The 23862-nt window shown below is 32.2% G+C and overlaps 1 protein-coding gene across 1 annotated transcript in view; it reads right to left on the reverse strand.

Annotated features, from left to right (window-relative positions):
- Nucleotides 1–2733: 2733 nt before the first annotated feature.
- The window catches only part of LOC129218606 (protein CNPPD1-like), a 39668-nt gene continuing 18539 nt past the window's right edge, over nucleotides 2734–23862 (reverse strand). The window contains exons 6-8 of the mRNA XM_054852926.1: nucleotides 19227–19288; nucleotides 10978–11095; nucleotides 2734–3335 (exon numbers count right to left, since the gene is read on the reverse strand). Of these exons, the coding sequence (XP_054708901.1) occupies nucleotides 2859–3335; nucleotides 10978–11095; nucleotides 19227–19288 (657 nt within the window). The 3' untranslated portion in view covers nucleotides 2734–2858. The remainder of the gene's footprint in view (nucleotides 3336–10977; nucleotides 11096–19226; nucleotides 19289–23862) is intronic.

The following is a 23862-nucleotide window of genomic DNA, read 5'->3' on the forward strand; positions in this document are numbered from 1 at the left end:
AAAAAAAGAATAGATAACTGTGTCATATATATATAGTTTTGAGCAAGGAAGGGGGGGCGGGGCTCCGCGAAGTTCATAATTTTTTCGGAGGAGGTCCACGGGGGTCTGAAGTTTGAGAACCTCTGTACTAATTAATAAATGAACACCTACATGATTTGATAAGACTGAATGAGTAAATAATATGAACTATTTCACTTAGCCCCATCCACTTTGCTCTGCATGGACAGGACATGCTTCATTGTACAAAGCATTTACTATACAAATATGCTTAATATTAAGTAAATAATGCTGCACTGAATATTAGTAAGCCTCATTTAATATTTCAAACGTTAATAACAAGAACTTTATCCTTTAATATTACCAAAAATAATTTTTGAAAACAAAATATTACAATATACGTATCATTTTTTTTAAACATTGCTTGTATTATCATATTGTTTGATTTTTAACACCCTGCTTGAAGACTTAATCTATGGCAGTTATCAAATCAGAATTCTCCGAACTGAAACCAATCGTTGAAATTTACTCAAATAAATTAGCGTCGATTTTATCAGGAGAATGGATCATGCAGAAGATGAAAGGGTGGTAAAGGAAATTTTTGATGTATTAAAAAAAATTTAAGAGGGGCAGATCTATTTGAAGAGCAGTGCTGGTCAAAAGTGCCTAAATAACCTTGTTCTGATATAAACATACAGGAAAATCAAAGTCTGATGAGGAAATAACTGGAGATTTCTTTTAAATACAAGTGACGTCTCAATTTTTTATTGTTTAAAATATTTTTCTGCACTAACTTAAGTGAATTGTTACACTATGGTTGGTAAAAGCTCTCCATTATTTCTCCCTCCTAGTTAAAAACTTTAAATCTTACAACTCAAACATAAACCGTGAGGTTAATTGTCATCTAAAAAACATCAGTTGTGAAAGTCGGGAAAAATGAGAGAGCTGCATTCATACCGAAATAAAAGAAAAACTATTTCTTGTCAAGTAAACGCAACAAGTCAGAATCAGGAAAGAGCCAGAAACAGTTTCTTTCGGTGTATATACAGCAGTCCCATTCCTTCCACCGTCTCTGACTCTCCTGCAATTGACGCATGACTGGTTAAAATTAATAATAAGCAGCCACGAGTATGCAGCACAATCTATAACAAAGTCTACTCATTAATAACCGTCAAACTCATGTGTGACTGAATGACATTTTTGATTGAAAACAAAAGTCTGAGGTATTATACAGTAAAATAATTTTCATTAAAACTGATATTTTTTCTTCTTCCACTTCCTTTTTCATAACTAAAATGCTAAAACAAAAACAGAAAGATATAGTATTTTTATCGCTTTTATTTTTTAATTTTTACGCTATTGTTTGTTTCACGAGTGGAGAGTGACATTTTTGTCAACAAAGCTTTCGGACTTCTTAGTACAAAATGAAATTTATGTGAATTCTCAATTCTGTATAAATTAATTCTTTTAAGTGATGAGTACTTTTAAGATACTGAAGTAACAATAAGAAACTGTTAATCTGAATAATGATTTATGAATTGGATTAAAATAGTTGAGGTTTAGGTGCTGTGACGCCATGACAAGAATGTTTATATTCCATTAATAACGATAAAAGTGACAATATTTTAAATGAAAAAATATATATATATATTGCACTTGGCTCATATAAATTTAGTGAATAAGTATAATGGGAAACAATTTGTAAAATCATATCAATAAAATTAGTTTTAAAACAAAATTATTTGTTGTAATTTTCATGGAATTTCCCAAGACATTTAATGAAAAATAGTTCTTCTACTGATTTCTTTGTAATTGTCACCCAGCGAAGCCAGAATTTTAGCTTTGAAAGGAGTATAATTTGTTTTTATGGAAGCAGAACTTATCTTTGATAAATAGAAGAAAAAAAAAACACCTTCGTTCAAAAATCAGCCTAACAATGTGCTTCAAAATCAACGAGGCCGCGCCAGCCGTGCTTCCGACCGTCGGCTTTGCCTCTCCTGTAAACAACATCACATGACCAAAATCCACCAATGAGAGCGGCTTTTACATCTAGGGAGAAAAAAAAATCAGCGTTCTGGGTGACTCGCTGTTGGATAATAACAACCGTAAGTAACCTCATGGTTTGAGTTAGCCCTGGGTTCACCTACTCTGCAGTTACTCTTCCTCAACTCGCGTTGGTTAATACGAGCGTTTACATTTTAGCATTTTGCTAAAGCTTTTTTTTTTCTGGTTACAATTTTTTTTGCTAAAGAACTTGTGTTTATTATTGGTAGGGTAACAGCATCAGTAACAGACATGCTTAAGACATCGCTCTCAGGTTAATTTAATTTTCTGAGCCTTTTTATGTATTCAGACTTTTAAAACTATTTTTCTCTCATGCAACTGCGTCTTATCTAATGTTCGGCTGCTTCTGGATCCTTTGAAACATTTAATTTTATTTTCATTTGATCAATTTTGAAAAAAAAGTCCGACCCCCCAGTAACAGGCACCAAAAAATCTGATAATACCCAGTAACAGAAAGGATGAAGAAAGGATGAGGGGTGGTGCCGTTATCCTAGTTATATTTTATTAAATACTGAAACTTGACCAAAATGTTAAGTAAATAAACACTACATTTGGTATTGCAAGCAAAAATAAGTATAATAATACAGATAAGAAAAGTTATTTACATTCAATAAAACAATTTACAGACATGCTCAGTAAAAAAAAAGGTATTGCAGTATTGAAAAAACATTTGTTCAGTATTTATTGTCTTGAAAGTCCTACACCACAAATGATGTAAAATTTCTATAAAGGGTTATAGAAAGGTATGTAAAAATACTTATAAATACAGCCAATTTAGTAAATTTGACTATTTCAACCTATATAACTGATACAGATCTTTTTATTCCTAACCAGTTAATATTGCTAAATGTGTGATTAACTAAGAATTCTTTTGTAGAAAATTTTATGAAACAAGGATCAAAATTGCCTAGAGCACCAATTCTAAATTCTTGATTAGAGCTCCATGAAATGGAAACTGTAACTTTCGATTTAGAAAATGACCGGCAAGCTAGGGATTCTTTGTGCAGATGAACTTTACTTTTGCTATCTTGATGCGCACAAATACTCAGATTTGGCAGTGAAGCAACAGACAGTTGGTCAGAAATATGAACTTGATTATTAATATCACATGATTCATTGGTATTGGTGATAGGTAAAGTCAAGCTTGTTAAATTTTCTTTTGATATAGTAATTTCTGATGGTTTATCTGATTTTGCACATCGCTGTAACAAGATTGCAGAACCATACAAAGCAAAAGCAGTCGTTGCATACCCCAAAGTCCATAGTAAAGCAGCCTAATAACGAAAAAACACACATATACATATACAAGTACTGATAACATTTGAATGAGAACTAAAATTAATATTAAATTCTATGCATTTAGAACAGGAGATCCCAACCTGTGGGTTGCGACCCCGTCGCAAAGCTTTTCTCATGGGGTAGCGGCATTATTTCTACTTTAAGATGCATAGTATATCAGAGTTTTAAAACTTTTGTTTCCTTAAGAGAAAAAGATACCATCAATTTTATTTCCCTTTGTAGTGGTATTAATTACGGCTGAACGTAAATTTTCTTCCTACAGTGATAAAGACAAAGCTTTTGTTAAACTCAAATGGATGCTCTTACGGCTGAATTGTTAATTACTCTCTCATTTTATTTAGCACTCAAATTGCATAATAAGTGTATTTTGTTTAGAAAACAAGAAATGTTTAATAATTATTGATTTAGGTATCAAAATACAGTAAACTCTCGATTATCCATGGGCAGCTTATCCGCAAGGCAGACAATTCGCGGCCTTTCACACTTTCAAAGAAAAAAAAATCGACCATGATTAACTAAATGTAGACAAATACATACATTAAAACTAAAGAAAAGCAATATCTATATTTCAACATTCTTATTTCATTCTTTCTCCTGCCTTCCAATGACATCTAACCTTCCAAGGTCACCTAAAGTCTGTCCAGTTGAAACCTGGTTTTTTAATCTACACTACTTACTACTTTACATTTACACTACTTACTGATTTTCAGATTCACCCAACTTACTGAATTATACATCTACACTACTTATACATGTAAATGAGTGACTGTACCAGTCTTGGAAACATTCTCCACCCTTCCTCTGTACATTATTAGTTAGGGTGGTCCAAAATTTTGAATGCGAAAATTTTTTGAGTCCTACCCTCCCATTTGGTTCCAATAAATTAGAAAATAAGTAGGACAAAATTTTATAACTTTTGAATAATGTTTAGAGGTAGCTCAAAGTCAATGAAGTTTGTAACATTGCCGAATATAAGTGTGTTGACAAGGGACTCAACTAATCACAAATATGATTGATTTTTCCATAAACAGAAATTAATTGCATTGTAAAATTGCTATTTTATGTACACAGTTTCAACATTACATTAGACATGAAATATATTCTGTAAATATAAAAATGTTTTTTGTAATATGTAGCAGTTAATGCAATTCTGTCCAATTCTTTGTAAGTTGACAAAGTGTTGCGCTTTGACCGAAGAAGCTTCAATACTGGCAAAAGCAATAGCACTTGTTTTATTAGTACAAAACAATTAAAAAAAAAAAAACTAATTCTGGAATGTCAACACCACATTATAGAATTGATTATTAGTGTCATTTTTAACAAATGCAGTTTCTATACTTGTGCACCAAAATTACTTCTCTAACAAATTCTAGGCCTGCTGGGAGTTTATTCATAAGGATAAATACATTACAAAGCTTAATAGTAAGGAAAAGAGGCTGATGTAAAGGGCTATAGAATACAATCTGTTAAAAAATTGCTGTATGACTCAACAGATGGTTATAGAAAATTTCTTGAACTGATTTTAATAGTTCAGCATAAAACCCTTTTCCTAGAATCAGAATTATTGTACCTAGAGCTATGCACTATACTCAATGAATGTTAAAAATCTTGTACTGTTTTGGAATATGAGTTTTTATCCACTAGTTCACCATCACTTCAGTAGAAGATTTTGAACTTCAAAAGATTTAGTATATTTATGGAATGTGTTTAGTTAAAACCTTGGGTAATAGTTTCTATACTTCAGAATAGAAATAACTATTGTATATTCAGAATAGAAATAAACTATGTATAATGAGTTTAACTTAATGAAATATAAATTTCATAATTGTAATACAAAAATATTGATGAAGAAGTGAATAAAATTTCATGGCTCTTTTTTACAATCTAATGATACACTCAAATATAAGATAATGGTTAAAGCTGTTCAAGAAGTCAATGAAAAAATATTGCTGCAAAGAACCTGAGATTATGCCCAAAAATCTCATTAAATTTGAGGACTTCCTAACTTATGATCAGTTTCATTAACTGAAAAAAAAAAAGAATTTTAACTGATATTTTATCATGCAAAACTTGGGAGATCAAACAAATATGTGAGTTTTGGGAGAATGATCTTCACAAAGCACTAGAATTTATTTGAGGAAGTCAGTTATTAATAATCTTGTAAGAAAGAATAATATTATTTCATAATTTAATGAAAAAATATAAATCATTGAAGATCAATTTCAATTCTTGTTGCAGGTTATCGAAAAACATTGCGCACTTAAAGCGACAGCAAAAAAAATTTAGGTACGTACAAGCAGAACTACATCCATAGTCACTTAAATATAGTTGTTGTATTGTGGTAGAATTTTCAACGTATACACACAAGATTTAAATGAAATATAGTTGTATTGCTTTTTTTCAACCTTTTTTTTCCCTTTTGCATTTATTGCGTAAAATCAAATATTAACCGATCTTTGAGGATGTTGAGCTACCTCTAAAAGTTAAAATTATGAGCTGAAACTTCACAATAATTATTTTTTACTTTGGTGGAAACAAATGGGAGGGTATGACCAGTAAAAATCAGAAATTTTTTTAAAAGGGCCTTTTTTAGACCACCCTATTATTGGTGTAACCTAGTTTCATCTCTTGCACAATTTGCTTGCATATGTGTGTAATCCGTTTTTAAAAATGAGCCAGCCTTTTGAATCTTTTATATGAATTTTTTACACACAATGTTACTTTTAGTGATAGCTCAAATGCATGCATTTGTTATTGATATTATAAGGCTATTGCACACTTCTGGCATTGTTTTTACCCAGTTTGCAGATTATCCATTAATTTATTTATCCAGTTATCATGAAACTCTATTCACGGATAATCAGGAGTGTACTGTACTGTATACACTGGTGTGCAAAAATTAAGGACGAAGTCGAAAAATTAACATATCAGCTGAACGAAGAGGCAGAGCGGACAGAAAGACCAATCAGGAGATTAAGTAAGGTGATGTACGGTAGCACATGCACAGATATGCAGGCAGACGTAATGGGGGAGTGTCTGAGTAGTATAAAGCATGTTGTTGGTGTAAGATCAGTATTTCTGGCAAAGAGATTGCATGCCGTATAGCAGTTAAATTCACACCGAGTCGCTGCCTCAGCGAGAAATGGCGAATAATCAATCTGTTAGACGAATTCTGGATGCTTTTACCCGAGGTCTAATCATTGGGAAGTTGGAGGAAGGTCGTAGTGTGACAAGTGAGGCTGCAGAGTTCGGAATTGCTCACAGCATCGCTTCACGACTTCGGACACAATTTCAAACTACAGAAACAGCTATCCGGGGGTTCAGTAGTGGTCGTCCACAAGGAACCACACCCGCAGATGACCGCTATATTGTCTTACAGGTCAGAAGAAACAGGCGGCAGACAGCGGGAGAAATCGCTAGACACACGACACAGGCGACTGGACGACCGATATCTCGTTTTACCATGGCCATAAGACGGCACGGTGGTGGTCTGTTTGCACGACGCCCTATACGGTGTGTACCTCTAATGCCTGCCCATCAGAGAAGGCGTTCTCTGCGGTGCCAGGAACACCGGAATTGGAGAGACAATGAATGGGGACGAGTACTCTTTACAGATGAGAGCAGATTCAGTCTGAGTAGCGATTCTCATCGCATACTCATCTGGAGAGAGCGGGGAAGCCGCAATCATCCCTCGAACCACTGAAAGGGACAGGTATGGAGATCGCGGTGTTTTCGTTTGGGGAGGCATCATGCTTGGTAATCGTACAGACCTTCACATCTTCGACGCAGGTTCAGTCAACGGGACCCGTTATTGTAACGAGATTCTTCTTCCTTGTGCGTCTTTTTAGAAGCGCTATGGGTCAGCAGTTCCTTTTCATGGACGACAATGCACCATGTCATTGCACAGTAGCTGCCAAACAGCTCTTAGAGAGTGAGGATATTGAACGTATGAATTGGCCGGCACGATCTCCGGATCTCAATCCCATCGAGCATGTATGAGATTTTCTAGGCAGATGCTTGGCAGCTCATACCTTACCACCAGTAACGATTCGGGAGCTCTCGGTTGGCGCTGGAAGACAAATGGGCAGCAATGCCTCAACAACTCATTGACACCCTCATTCCCAGCATGGGCAGACGCTGTGAAACCTGCCTAGCAGTTGGGGGAGATCATATCTCCTACTAAAGACCGGATGTTTCTTGCTGGACACCCATCACAGGGACGTTTCGGTCTTCAGTCGCATTGCGCTCCATGCTACTTTTTCAATAAAGCTTCTTTTTCTCCCTCTGATTTCTCTTTTAGTAAGTGTTGCTTACATTACACATGTCCTTACGTATTGGGGATCTTACGATATTAAATGTGTTGATTTGGAAAGCATTTGTACAAAGTCATATTGAAAAAACCGTTTCGTCCTTAATTTTTGCACACCAGTGTATGTTAGTTGCACTTTGCATAGTTGTTGCAAGTTCCAACTGTCCAACCATCATTGTATTCACAGAAAATATTGGCTCTTGTTATTTTAGAGCAGTTGTGTTTTTTTTTATTGTAAAATGCTTTCTTTATTTTACTTTTTAAATACCTTTAATTTCAAGTTTTTATAGCTTCCTCATCTAACGATTAACTAGAATTGCAGACTGAATATTCCCTAAAAGTTTTATGGTTGTACATTTCTGATTATTAAAGGCGTACTTACTATATTTTTCTCTAATGAGATAAGTTCTGACATCTCGAATTCAAAATTTTACATTTTCAAAATTTATAAAATAATTTTTTAAATTGCATAAATTAATTTAAAAAAAACATGCCCTAATCTTAGTCAATATATAAAAATCTAAACAAACAGTTCAATTAATGAATTTTAAGTAAAATATCATTCCTACATTTAGAAATTTAAGTCAATGGAGAGAAGGAGTAAGTATTCAAAAGAATATTTGAGGTTTGGATTTCAGTACTCCCAACATGTAAAAAAAAAAGACTTGGAATGCTTTCGACCTCATGAAACTGGACTCATACATGAGAAACATGAACCAATGAAATATATTTTTATCAGAGTTTGGCAGTAATGCAGGCATCACATACAGTTGCTTTGGAAATTGCAAAGCAAAAGCCTCTCCACATGATTTATGCAACGCTTACTAAGACATCTTTATTGAAAACTGAACTTAGTACTTAGAGAATCCAGTGTCGAAAAAGGTGCGACAAATATTAGTGTCCAGCAATACACTACGGGGAACAAAAAGGAAATTAAGCTTTCTACACTCTATTTGATTCAACTTGATGAAACTAAAGAAAAAGAGTCGCAACAGAAAAAAGGTTTGAAACCACTGATTTATAATAACTCAAAAATTGAGGGTGAGAATGGCAAAAATTTCGGACATGGTAGGGGACACCGGGGATAGTTGGCGAACTTTTTAAACTTTATTTTTTTAAAGGTTGTAAATAAAGTAAAAAAGTGTTTTTTATTGATTGAATGATCTATATGGTATCAGCAATAAAGTCATATTTTTGTTTTGACAGTACTATGCTTTGTCTATTTTTTACATAATTGTTTGTGAACCTTCGCAGAGTTCGCACACTTGCCCTGTCACGGGGTAAGTTGACGAGCTGTATGGGGTAAATTAGCGAATTGAGAAAAACTCATAATAGACACAGAAAATTTCCCATAAAGCCTCAATAATGTTTTTAATAATCAAGTAATTCTTAGCAATGAATGAAAAAAAAAGTGAAATTAGTATTGTAATTGCTTTAAAATTAGGGTATGTTATGCCAAGTAAAAGGTTTAATTGATTTTAGAAGTAAATGCAGAAAAATGCAAACATTATTTGAAATGAACTATTTTATTTGCCTCCGTTCTTCTTTTTTATATTTCTTTTGGGTTTACATTCCTTTTTTCTTGGATTCAAAGATTTCTTATATGTTTTGGGGACTTCTTGTGATGATTTGCATTTTTCTGCTAAGATTCTTTCTCCCTGAAGAGCCTTTTTGACTGGAGTATTAAAGAGTATTGCTGTAGACTTCTTTCGTTTCCATCCATTTTGACCTGACCCTCTCCAGCTTTAGGATAAGGTTGTATATGATCTGAAATAATGCTCAGAGACGTATGTGGGTATAGCCGATACATAGTGCTATCTTGAGTAAGAAACTCTAAACCTGAATTATTGAATGAAGTAGCAACTGTATCCACTGTAGGACAGGTACATCCAGTTTTATTACTTTTTTCCAACATGGTTGCTGCTGGGAAAAACTGATTCACTCATAGATCCAAGAGATTGGGAGTCCGACCGATTAGTGATATAACTTGGCATGAAGTTAGTCCTGAAAAATGTTTGAACTGCAGGGAAACACACTAGCTCTTTTGAAACCATTCATAATATTTGTGGGGATTGCTTCTTGTGGAAAAGCACCTGGACCACCGTTGGTACGTCGTAAATTGTCATTGGCTTTCCTAGATTATTCATCATTTAAGAATCAAAGGCGGAATCAACATACTTTTTCAATTTGCCATGTACATGTACACTCTTATCAAGAGGCACCAGTTTATGACTACAATGTGGTGGGAAAGAGAGTAGTGTTATTATTTTTAGTAGTGTATAGTTTCCTCGTAAAAATCAAGCCCTTCTATTGACATAGGAGTCTTAAACATCTAGAAGGAAAAGAGTTTTTTTTTTTTTGAACGTCTAGTGTTTTTAGCAAAATTCTTTAAGAAATCTGGAAATATTTCAGCTGTCATCCACATATTAAGGAATGCTCCATACATGCAGCATTACATCTGGTGCGGTTTTCCCCGATGTTTTTTCTCAGTTCCGGAAAGAAGAGCACGCACGTTGGCAATTGAATGAGCATGTCCATAAGAAATGATAAGCTCAAGAATAGTGCAACTAATGCAATTATTTCATAACATTGACAATTTACAGAATTTAAATTTCAATTGTTTAATGTTTTGACTCTAAAAACTTAACTTGGGGCAAATATGCGAATTCGCACACTTACCCCAAAAAAAGTTCGCCTATTAGCCCCAACTCGCCGTATTGAAATCAAGTTACACTGGTTTAAAAATAGTTTCATAAAATAATCTGAATAAGCCATCATTTGTTGCGTAGAAGCATGGGATATTCAATACTAATAAGTTTTGGTAAATTACTCGACTAATATATATGTTTCATAAGAAGATAACTAAGGATGAAAAAAATTACTTGTCACTACGAAAAAACAACTATCTCTCGTGCAACACATTTGGTTTAGCAGATTTCACTGAAAACACACTGACAGTAGCAAGGCAAAGAGCTGTCGAACCAAAAACGAGAAAATTATTTAACATTTGCACGCTTACCCCTTCGCATACTAGCCCTGGTCTCTCCGATACTGTAGAAAGGTAAAGAAGCATTTACTCAAAATCTTAGATATTATGTTTCAGTAAAGTGCAAGTAATAATGAACTTTTTACCAAAAATATTAAAATTCAAAAAAAAAAAATTAACATTTATTCATAGGAGTAAGAAAATATAAAACTGAATTACAAAAAAGTTTTACCAAACAGAATTTTTTTTCCCTCTAAGACTACATTCTAACAATTTTGTTTAAAAACAAAATAACAGTAGGCTCTTTTCTTTTTGAATTTACCTTAGCAATTCTTTTAAGACAAGATGATAACAAGGCTTTTAGAACTGCATCCTGCATCATGACACACATGTCACTGTATGATAACCACCCACGAACTGATGATTGTCTAAGGGCAATGCTGGAAGAAAATAAGTTAATAAAGACAGAGAAAAAGGAACAGAATATAAATGTCATATTCATTACATATGGTAGTGATCAATGCAATGTTAATTTATTTCAAAAAATTAACTAAGTACAACAGACCATTTTTGCATAATATAGACAAACACACGAACAGCGTTCGCAGAAAATTTTTGGCTCTGCAGAAAATATTTTTAAACTACTAAAGTTATTTTTTTTTTTAATAAAGGGGGAAAACAAAGTCCCAGTTTATTTCTGTTTCTTTCAAATATTTCCCTGTCTGCTATTCTTGCCCTCTCTCCTTTGCTTTTTTCTTGTGCATAAAATAATGATTGTTTCTTGAAATCATGATTATAGTATGCTAATTACTTATTGACAAAGTCTCAAGGCAAAAAAACAAACAGTTATTTTTAGTCTTAATCGCGTCGTAAGAAGAAAATTCAAGCTATGTAAAATAAACAACTTTACAGACTACGGAACGGAAATACTTAATTTTAAACAAATGAGCAGTTTTTGTTGATTTGTTTACAAAGTCAAGCACCTTCATAAATTTTTCAAGTAAAAAGCAGGTAGTTTATGTTTTATCTTAGTCAACAATTTGAGTAGTTTCAGATCTACATGAATTTTTTCACTACGAAATGAAAGTAATAATAATGATCATGTGCTTCATATTGGGCAAAAAATAAGCATAAACTAGATATTATTGCAAAAAAAAAAATGTAAATGATTTTAAAGGGTTTTCTTTTTTTTTTTTGACTTTTTTAATAATTGAATAATGTAATTCTCTATTCAAGAGTGAATTCGGCAAAATAATTACTTGCAGAAAATTTTGCAGTTAGGATTTGTGTTTGCAGAAAGCTTTTCATTTTATCTAAGTCTACAGCAGAGAGGTGAAAACATTAGCCTAAGAATAAACTATTTTTGGGGGGAGAAAACAGGTGTATAACTATACAATAAAAACTTTGATATTGAGCATAACTAAAAAGATAGCATGCAAAAACTATTCACAAAAATGCTGCTAAACACATTATATATCAGACATTTTTTATTTGGCGAGTTTCGAACTTATCATTTAATCCCAAAAACTTTGGAAGTGCAAGAAATGTTGCCAAAAAAACAGAATAAAAGTTTGAAAACATGAATACGAGGTAGGTATGTTCTCCAGAATAATGTGGCAAACAAAAGTCAAGATCTAACAATTTGCAACATAACTTCAAGATTTTAAACAACACTGTGTTTCTGCAACTAAAAAATAATACTCATGTAAAAAACTATTAGGAGAGCACAGCTTTGAAGAACTAACCAAATAGTGACTATAAAAATAGAATTGTTTCCCCATTTTGTAAGTAAAACTTGACACATCTCTAAGCTTTTCCAACTGTTAAAAAGTCAAAACTAGACTTTGCGAATTTTCATTTAAAATTATTGTTAGATAAGATATTGTCTTTTAAATTTCAAAATTGTACCTTTTGATAGATCATAACAGAAATATATATTTAATTTTAAAATTTGAGTGCACAGAACATTTGGAGTCAGAATTCGCTCAACAACATAAAAATATTTATTTAAATATATTCTATTGAAAGTTACATCACGATATATTTAGTTTATAATTTTATTAAAAAACTGAAGTTCTAAAATGACGCCATATAAATATACAGCATTAAACATTCTTTCATTTTCAAATACTTCTAGCTTTGAAACTTAAAACAATAGTGACGTTATTTATATATACAAGGGTGAATGTGCGACTTATAAATATCCTTAAGTAATTTGTTTCAAAATTATATTTTATTTATTAGTTATAGGTACAATAATTCAGGATTTGAATACATGCATTAAGCTGTCAACATATTTCAACTTATTTTGTATTCATAGATCGAGATTATTAACAATAACACAGGATTGTAAAACAGTCAGATAATTGTCAATATATAAATTACAGCAATATTTTTATTAATTAATTTTTTCTTGTACAAATCAAAGTATGTGAAAGGAGTCTAGTCCATTAGTAAAACATTCACCCTAGATCTACATTCTAAATATTTGTTCTAAATAATTAAAATCTAAATATTTATTTTAGATTAGTGGATTAAAGCAAAAAAATTTCTAGATAAATGCTTGAAATAATAGATTAATATTTAATCATATCAGTAGGTTATTACAAGCATTAATTTAACAGTAGAACATGATTTTAATATTCTAAATAATTTTTTAAAGTATTTATATTTTTATAAACTCCGAAATTAAATTAGGGTGTCACCCACCAGATGGGTCTCACTCGGGGTTGATCGCCGCCCATGGGTGCAAGTTTGGTGATGTGTTCAAGACGGAAAATATTTTCAGCCCCTCCCCCCCCTTCCGCATGCGGGCTAAATGAAAAATTTATGTGTATAAATGTTGTAGATTTTAATAATGCCAGTTTTGGAATCTGTGTTTGATTTAAATTTTAAGCTTCTAATTGTAATATTTAAGCGTTTTGACATCATAATTCCAAAAAATCTAAAATCCAGCAATAAGTGGGGGGTCTGGGGGCACTCCCACAAAATTTTTTTCAAATTGAAGTCCAAAAAACGCTATGGTAGGCCATTTTGGTAAAGTTCTGGGAAAGGAAGGGTTCATGGACTCTTACATCAATTATTTCAAACGATAGTCCCAAAATCATAATATTGGGCAACCTCCAAAAATATTAGAGAAAGAGGGAGGGGACGCTCTGCGCTCTCCCCGAAATTGAAGCTTCAAAAACGAAATTGAACTCCATCTTTCAAAACTTCATACGCTTTTTGAATGCACTATTGAAGGGATGGAGTTCAGGAACCTCCTTCGGCAATATTTCGAAATTGAAGTTCCAAAAATGCAATTTTAGACGATGTTGGATAATGTTAGGGGTAAAACGTTTGCAGCGCCCCACCATTAGTTTTTTACCGATCGTAAACATTTTCATTGTAGCAATAAAATCGCTCAGGACATAAGATTTTCACTTTTGCAACATAAATCAGTTCTGATTGGAAAGTCTACCCAAGGGAGCGCCAACAAACCAGAAAAGGGTGACCGGAAAGGTGGGGGAAGGGTATGGCCGACTAATGATAATGAATTGGCACCCCCCCAGTCTTCTTTTGAAAAAGAATTCTTTTATAAGATAGCAGGTGGTGAAATTATCAATAAAAAATCGCTTCAGTGAAGTAGATATATTTTTTAAACAAGGTACCCTTTCCAATATTCATTAATTAAAAAAAGAAATAGGGGAACTGAATCCTAACCCCAGGCAGGGTTCCCAAATCACATCCCTCTTAAGGCATTCAAATATAGCCTAAAGTGGCGCTTTAAATATTTCAGCATCAAAACATTTTCGGAAGAGAACTCCCGAAACCCTTCCTCTGAGTTCACCACAAATGTTCTAAATTTCAATTTTTAAGGCTTCAGTTTCTAAATTGTTTTGTAGGAATTGTACCCCTCTTACCTATAAACATGACTTATGACCGCCTAAAAGTTTTCATACTTTAATTTTGGAAACTTTTTTAAAGAATCTTCCTACATAGTTCTCCCTTAAGTCATCCAAAGATAGCCCAAAACAAAGCTCTTAAAATTTCAGAAACGAAAATATTTCGGACTGGTTTGCGGAATACCCCCCCCCCCCTCATTGTGTTCAGTAAACGCAGTGTAAGTTTTTGTTTTAGATTTATTTTTCTATTGAGAGAGCAACTCCTCTCCACACATCGCCAAAGACAACCCAAAGTTTTAAGACTTCAACTTCGAAAACGTTTAGAGAAAGACCCCCGATTCCCAAAGTCCTTGCTCACTCAAAAACAGCCAAAATGGCATTTCAATACTTCAACATGGAGAAATTTTAAAACCTCAGTATTGCGGGTTAATTTGCGAACTGATTACCCTCTTTGCAAAAGCAGCGTTTTTCCGCAAACTTGTGCTGCCGTTATTTTTCTCCTTTCCTTTCTCTCCCCCCCTCCCGTATTTCCATTCTAGTGAGTTTTAGATTCAATGACATTGAAATTTAGTGATTCCTCAAGTCTTTGTCAAAAATGCAGGAACGGTTGCCCATCGGTGTTTCCAACCAGCTTGAAATTTCCCCTCGATTATTTCCAAAATTGCCATTTTCATTAATATCTTCAAAATGCCTCATAGTTTCCGTTTTACCTGGTACGGGTGAACGCCCTTACTGTGGCGAAAACATTTCATCTTGTCAGCAATCACTCTCAATCAGTGATTCAGATTCAACTCTTAAGAGCGTACATAATTTTCATTTATGCGTGTAAAGTTTGCAAAAAAAAAAAAAAAAAAAAAACGCAAATGAAAAAAATGAAAGGATGATAGAAAATAGTATGAGAAAAGGCTAAATTTTCAATTAGAGCTGATTATTTCGAAAAATCAGGGAGAATAACAAGCAACTCCTCAGTCGGCAATGCAGTGAGTTGGAAAGAACAGAGCTATACCTAGAAAAAGTCAAACGTCGCGAGTCTAAAAGCCACTCCTCCAAAAGCACGTTGCAAACAAAACAAGCCCATGACGGAAAACGGAGAGAATGTCGAAGCAAATTCGTGGTTATGGAATGGTCCAGTAATATATTAAAGCACGTTTTTCAAACTCAATTTTTCTTTTTTAAGTAAAAACTGAAAGAAAGTCATGGAATTTCTTTCCATCCCGACCTCCGTCTCGGAAATTTTGTCCAAGATGGAAATCCGTCCTGAGACGGAAGGTCTTGCAACCATGTCGCCGCCTAGCAAGAAAGGTTTTCTGATATCGCAAAACAGCTTTTTTTTTCTCTCAAGTTACAGCTTTCAAAAATTTGCAGCACACAATTTGATCAACATCTATTCATTAAACATTAAAGGAGAGCAAATTAATCTTTTTCAATTTTTTTTTAAACATGGGATTTTTAAGCATGATTGCCAAACCTCAAAGGAAAAAAAACAGGAGATTCCATTAGAGGTGTATTGATGAGTCACTAGGGACAAATTTCACATCAAAACTGTTTTATAATGCTATTAAATGTATTGAATATTAAATATAAAATGATATAGGAATTTTTTTTCAGGTGTAAGCTAATTGGTAGTAGCAAGAAAATACAACATACTGCAAATGAAAAATCAAATAATATGGAGTGTAATTGCTTAAAATTTTGCATATTCCCAAGTCTCCACCAAAATAGTAGCTACAAAAATTTAATTATTAAAATCCGGAAAAAAATTTAAATAAATTATTGGAATAAAGTATAAAGTGTAAGGTAAAAGTATAAAGGTGTAAGGTAGCATATGTTGAAATAACTTGCAACTTTCAAAACTACTGAAATATTTTCAAGATGCAAAAGGATTGAAAACTGCTGCATTTTTGCCAAAGCACGTGCTTGGTTGAACAAGCAATGAGGAAAGCTTCCAAATAACTAAATGAGTAATTAATTGTAAAAATTCTTCAGGGTAAAACTCTAGAACAAATCAATTCCTTCAGCACACTGAATTTAGCGCCAATTTAAAAAAAAAAGGAAATAGTCCGATTTTTCAGGGGGGAAAAGCGAATTTTTGCAACACAAATAAATCAGGCGGGAAAATGGTGTGATTTGCAGCTACTCGTTTCTAGCGCACTTATAGATTATGCTTAGGAAAAAATAGCGTAGAATCACACATGAAAGTAGCTTTGTTGCAAGTTGGTGCAGAAAACCTATTTTGGAGCTCTCTAGTATGAGTGTTCTAAAATTCTTAGCCCTGGAAAGAAAATTGGTTATAGTTCATATTCTTATGCATTACAATGGAGTTGTACATTCCCTTGGCACCTGGCATTGGTGGATGACTAGAAACGGGCGCCAACTATTGAGGAGAAAGTGAAACTTTTTGATGAGTGATTGAAAAAAGTGCAAAAACGGGAGAAAATGGTTAAACACAGTTAATCGGGAGATGGATGGAAAAAAAAGGAGTATCTCATTAAAAACAGTAGAATTGGCAAGTATATTTAAGTAATCTCACTTTTAAAATCATAGTTATTGGAAAATTTGATTTTCAAATTTAATTTCTAATGTTGTGTGCTCCTTAGGTTTGCAATAAAATACAACGCTAAAATTTCATAAAAAGGAAATTATATTTAAATCTATGTTATCCCCTTCCCATAGGGGGAGAGGATTGAAAAAAAAAAATAAATGAATAAATAAAACCAGAGTAAGAGTAGGGAGTCTGACGTTTCAAAATCCAGGAGTCTGCCATTTTCCTTCCAACTCCGCAGCCCTGGGGGTATAAGTATACACAGATATTTAACTTAAAAAATATTTTCAAGTTATCTGACATGATGATCGTACATTAAAACCCCTCCTAATGGACACCCCTCTTATGCGGACAACTTTTAATTCCTGGAATCCAAGGCAAATAACATTATTAAAGCCCTGTCCTGCGGACGCATCTTTATTGCGGATAAAAAAATTTGTCCCATTAGTGTCCGCATTAGAGGGTTTTTACTGAATATCATTATTAACTTTATTATGGGGTTATGAATTACATGATGTTCATGAAAAAAAATTTCAATAGTGTTTTGAAAAGAATATAAGCTCTAACGTTATTAACATTGTAAATTGCATTCTTAAAGGAAGATGGAATCACTTTCTCACAATCTTCCTCATCATCACTTAAATTAGGCCCAGATAATGTGTCATTTATTAAATTTTTTGTTATGCATAATTCTGAAGTCAAGATATTGCTATCAACAATACATGTATTCCTCAAAATTGATCTCTGATCATAGACGTCTCTTGTCTTCTTTAACTATGATCACAGTTTCAATATCATCTTCATCAACATAATTTTCATCATGGAGTTCACATTTATTTAGTTTAATGTTTGAAAACCCTGCTTTAATGAAACAATCCTTAATTAATTGTTTCAAGTTGAATAGGAAAGTTGCAACCTATTAAATGTTCATATTTTGACTATTGGATATTGTTAATTGACCCTCAAAACTAAAAAATTCACCATCGCCGAATTTTAAAACACCGTGATTGATTTTTAATGAATTTTTAAAAATCCATGCGCAAAAGTGCGCTCTTCTGAAACGTCACGAGCTTACGTCACATGGCATTAATGGGCAGCTTTCCACCGAATATCCCGTTTTCGCTACGAAAATTTTGAGCGTGCTGATATTTTTATTTTTTTAGAAATTCAATAATCCTTTTGAACACACTATGGAGGCCGGTTTCATTAAAGCACAATCTAAGAATCTTCCTCGTGTAACAAAAATGATGGTATTTGAATATTTCCGAGAGGAAAAGAGGTTTAATGTTCCAGAAACGCGAGGAGGTAAGCCTTACGTTTCAGCTTCGAAGCCAACTGCACGCCTTTCGGCTTCTCCCGTGGTGGAAGAGCGCATGACATCACTTCCTGTGCCATTTGACGTCACAATCGCTTGAACTTTAAAAATTAATTTTAAAAAACTACTTATCGTATCGCAAATTTTTTTTCACCTATGATGTTCATACATGTTACTCTGTCATATAAAAATAAAATTGAAAACTTCCCTATTCTATTCTAAGCTAAGGAAATCACAGTACTGACCACATCTAATTGGAACGGAAAATTTTAAAAGAAAGTCTGTAAGCTAGTTTATGCTCGATTTTATAAACTTCTTGGGACCAGAAAAAAAGCTCTTTTTTTTTTAAAAAAAAAAAGAGTTCATAAAATCAAAATACATCAAAAACAATGTATTATATATGGTATACATATTTTTGCGGTGATTTCTGTTAATACTAATAGGCATTTCATTGTTTGTTTAGCAAAAAATAAAAAAAAATAAACACAGATGTCCAAAAAACATGGTGAGAAAAGTTAACTAACCGCTTATAAATTAATTTAAACATAACAATAAAAGCAGCATGAAGGCAAATAAAATTACAATTAAATGAAAAGGATTAGCTTTTTTCCTGATTGCTGCTGGAATCATTAGGGAAAAATTATTTCATCCTTACATCTAGTTTGTAAGAAAGAGATTTTTGGCATGTTTGTAAAAAAAGAATCTTCAGTGGAAGATTTTTTGCAACTAGCGAACAGCCCGTAAAAATTAGGGCTCATAAATCAGAGGATTGAAAAATTGAGCGTCAACTGCTGTGTTAAATTCAAAAATACAAATAAAGGTTCACTTACATTTTTTCAACTTCAGATAATTGCTGCAAATAATCAGATGGTTCCACAAATATTTTCCAATCCTAAATGTGTGGAAATAAGTATCAAAGAAAATTGACAGAAAATTTAAGTACATTCTGTTTAAACAAATACACAATCATTCTATGATACCCAATACAAAACCATTAGAAAAAAAGTAACTAACAATAAAATTTCAAAAATCATGGATTTGAAAGCAATCAAAATTTGTGATAAACTAATGGGCGAGCAAAATTACTATGCAACGTTTCAATATGTTTTTTATGTTGGCTTTTCAGTTTGAGATTAAGCAAGATACAAACTACAGAAAATAAATAAAAAATGGTCCACTTTGAAGGGAGGAGGCTTTTAAGAGTAGAAATTAAACAATGCATATATCATAAAGTATACCGGTTCTTTAAAAAAAAAAAAAGTTTGTTAACCCCCCTCCTCCCTCAACCTTCCCACCAAAGCAACAGTAGTTTAACAGTACAGAATTTTTCTCTACAGATATAATACCAATGTATATTCCATTAAAGTGATCTTCTAATTGCTTATTCTCAAAAGAGTTATTGTTTCCAGGTCAAAAGAGACAATTTCCTTCTTCTCAATTATGTGATTTAGAATCTAAAAGGAAATCACAAAAAACAGAGTTTGTGAACAGAATTAGTGTTTTTGAAAATATTTGGGAAAAAACCTTATTTGTTAGTATAAAACATAGCCAATTATTCTTGCAAATATTTTGTCGCATAAATTGAATTTGGCTTATAAGACAAAATATTTTTTTCAATATGATTATTATTTTACCAATGTTTTGAGAGATACATATTATTAAACAAGCATGTATTTTTTAACAAGTATTTTAAATTGAGTAAGTTGTTTTAAATTTTTGTTGTACAGAGGAGCTTAGAAAGTAATGAGATTCTTTCATAAGAAATTTTTCAACAGGTTTTTAATGTTTTGTCCATGATGCAATTAAACTTAGTTATCAACATCCTCCCTCAGCTCTACATTGAAATGATTAAATCAGAAAGCTTGTCTTTAAAAATCCTAGGGAATACCCCCAGCTGCTTACTATAAAAAATATCCCGTTTATTTTACAAATATTTCGTCACACAAAATGAATCATAGCTATGAGATAAAATTAGTTTTTCAATATGATTATCACTTTATACAAATTTTTCGAGGGATTATTAGCAAGTATTATTATTAAGCAAGTATCCTTTTCTTAACAAAGATTTTCAATTGAACACGTTCTTTTGAATTTACATTGTATTAAGGGGTTGGAAAGTAACATGATTTTTTCAAACAAATTTCTACCATATTTTATTGGAAAAAGCATTTATTTTGAAGTGATTGAAGTGTTTTGATATCGATTTGTTGTCGTAATTTGAAAAACTTTTATCCAAAATATTAGCAAAATAACAGATAATAATGTTTAAAATGTTGCAGAGTTATGAGCTGCCGCCGTTTTGTTTCCTTAAATGCATTAGTTACAATTGAAACTTGTGTTTCTACTGTTATTTATGTAATGTTCAATGAATAACCTATTAATTGTGCAAAATACCAATGGATTGATGAAATGTACATTATAATAGCCCTTTTTATTAAGGGTACAAGATAGAAGATCATTTATAATAATGAATAAATGGATAGAATTATTGGTGTCTAGATCGTAACGCAATTTAGACATCTCACACATATGGGCGATTAAATGAAACTAGAGACATCACAGTAAAAAAAATTCATTGTATCAGTATTTTTTTTCTTTCATATGAGGAGAAAAAGACTATTTTTATAAAACTATGTAAAAAAAAGTCATAAACGCAACGTTTTTTGTAAATTTTATAGGCAAATTGGAACAACACTACTCGTCCCCATGTGTCGTTGTATAAGCGGCTCTAAAAGTTAATCCTTTTTTTCACTTAGGAAATTAATTGTTATGTCTACAATCTTATTTTTTTTTATAGAAATTTAGTTTACACAGGAAGAGATTAGACCAAGAAAGAAACTTTAAACTGTTATAATTGCCTTTTAACATTTTTTTTTAAAACTAGGCCTCATACTAATGTAACATCAGTCACAAAATTGTGTAAAAGTTTGCATTGCTTAAACAAAAACAAACCCAAAACTAATAAAAAGTCATATTCTCTTCATTTATGATGATATCTTTAATATTAATTCCTTAAATACTTAAAAATACTTGAATTTAATTATTTAAAACTTATTTAAAATATGTAACATCAGTCACAGTAACATCAGTCACATTTCTCTTTTCCGTAATAAACCTCAAACAAATTGCACAAATGCCATTGATTTCTGCAGAAAAGCAAAAAAGGAGGCAAGATAATTAAGAAATAAAGAAAAACATGAAAATGACAAAAAAGTAAAAGTAGGAGCTAAGAAGAGCGGACGATAAAAAATAAGTACATTAATTTTTTTAAACCTAGCATAATTCCCAAAGTTAGTTCAGAATGGAACTAAAAAGAGAAATTAGATGATGAAGTAGAACAAGAGTAGAAAAAATTTAAAGTATTGAAGTCCCAGGTTTTAATTATTAGCTGCATTACCCCTCTTCAAAATAATGAAACCTTGGTAAAATATGTTAGTTATTCAAAGTGCTCTTTGTTATATCTTCACAAAAAAAAACCGAAACCGTAAAAAATTTTCCAACATGAAATTTGACAAACATGTACAACTAATTCTGAATGTAATACATTTGAAAAGTGCTATATCATAGATACAGAATTATTTCTAAATGTCACAGCTTCATGCAAATTTCAGAGCTATCACCATCCGACTTGAAGCCATGTTATAAAGAGTTATATTTGAGTAATGCTTTTTTTTTTTAATTTATAATCTGCAGCAGGTGCTTAGCAACAACACTTTCTTTGCAGTAAAGGCAGGAATCACTTCCAGTAGAAGATGTTCCAAAATTGTTGACTGCTACTGGAGAACGGGTTCTTGAAGAATATCATTAACAATTGTATCACGAGAAGTTAGATGCATTGAAATTAAAAACTAAGAGTATTTAGTGACTGTCAAGATTCAAGCAGAAAGACATTGGAAATAGCCTGTCCATGTGAATGAAATTTATTATTCACATGAGAAAGAAATAAAATATTTAGCACACTAGATGTAATAAATTCAAGAGGACTTTTTAGTTTATGAAATACATCAAAAATATATCTTTTAAAACTTTATAAATGCACTTTTCTTGTAATTTAAATACAATTTTAAACAAAACATGTGCTAATTTCATTTTTAAGGAGAAATAATTTATAATTGCAGCAATTTATTGTAAATTTAACATCAGTCACAAAATCTTTGTATCATCAGTCACGGGTGTTAAATAATTTTTATACTCTCCGTTTTTAAGTTTTTCTGATAAAACAAAGTTTTCATCAAGTCTAAAATCTGTACTTTAAGGGGAAAAAATCTGTTTAGATTTTACGTCATTAGTTTGAAGAGAATTTCAAATTGTATATAAGCCAATTTTCTCAATGTCTCTTCTGTGTAACATCAGTCACGTTTTTTTATTCCCTTCAATTTCACACAAAAAAATTTCCTCAAGTCTGAAAACACGTGGGGGGGGGGGGGCAGTGATGTACCATATCATGATGTTTTCAATCAATTTCATAAGAAACAAAATTTAATTTCAAGACAGCACTGAATTTGTAAGTTAAAAATAGAGTGAAATTGTAACGTCAGTCACCGTGGACAGAGCCATATGCTTAAGAAAAATGATTTTGCTTCAAAGATACGGCATAAAAAATACGGCATGTCCAGGTCGTAACTTTCGGACATACATCAAACTTCGAACTTCCTTTTTTTCTAAAATTGTTTAGAAAATAAATAATGACTTTACCTTTGTAGTTCGTGGAAAATATTATCAAAAAATTATTCAGTTTGAGATTCATACCCTTAATTTTTTTTAAATGTATGGAATGATTAAAAAAAAATTTTTTTGACTTTACATTTTTCCAGTTAACGTTTTGAATGTCCAAAAAACTGTGCCTTTTAGCAAAGAAAATATATTTTTAAGGGTATTTGAAGAGCATTTTTTCCATAATTTGTATCAATTCTTGTCTCTATACAGTATTACAATTCAACTCAAAAATTTTTGAGTTAATTAAAATGAAAGTTATTTGGTGATAAAGCTTCAAAGTTGAGGTCTGTGTTTGCATCCACCTTTTGAGAACTGCCCCGGTGTATGTAACAAAACGTCAGTGTTGATGACAATTACGGTGTAACACTATTTCTCTTTTTTTCAACCCTTGAACAGATTTTTTTTTCTTTTTTCCTAACTAAATAGAAACAATACGGAAACACACTGTAATAGATATTACATTTCAGAGTAATTTAGATATTTTTGTAAACGCAATCTTTATTTATTTATTTTTTTTTAGCAGTAAATGTTACCACGTGTTATTGTTGGCATTTGCACACAAACCTTTTTTTGTACTGCTTTTTCGGACCGCATAGGTTTTATTATTATTGTTAAAGATGGGAATGATCTGGAAAAAACCAGAAGAGTTTTGAGAGGAAAAAGTTTTTTTCTCAATTTATTGAACAATTTCTAGCACAAAAGATGCATTCATCAGAAATTTATAACATTTACATTCCAATGCTTTTTTTG

This window comes from Uloborus diversus, chromosome 3, assembly GCF_026930045.1.
Source record: "Uloborus diversus isolate 005 chromosome 3, Udiv.v.3.1, whole genome shotgun sequence".
Taxonomy (NCBI): domain Eukaryota; kingdom Metazoa; phylum Arthropoda; class Arachnida; order Araneae; family Uloboridae; genus Uloborus; species Uloborus diversus.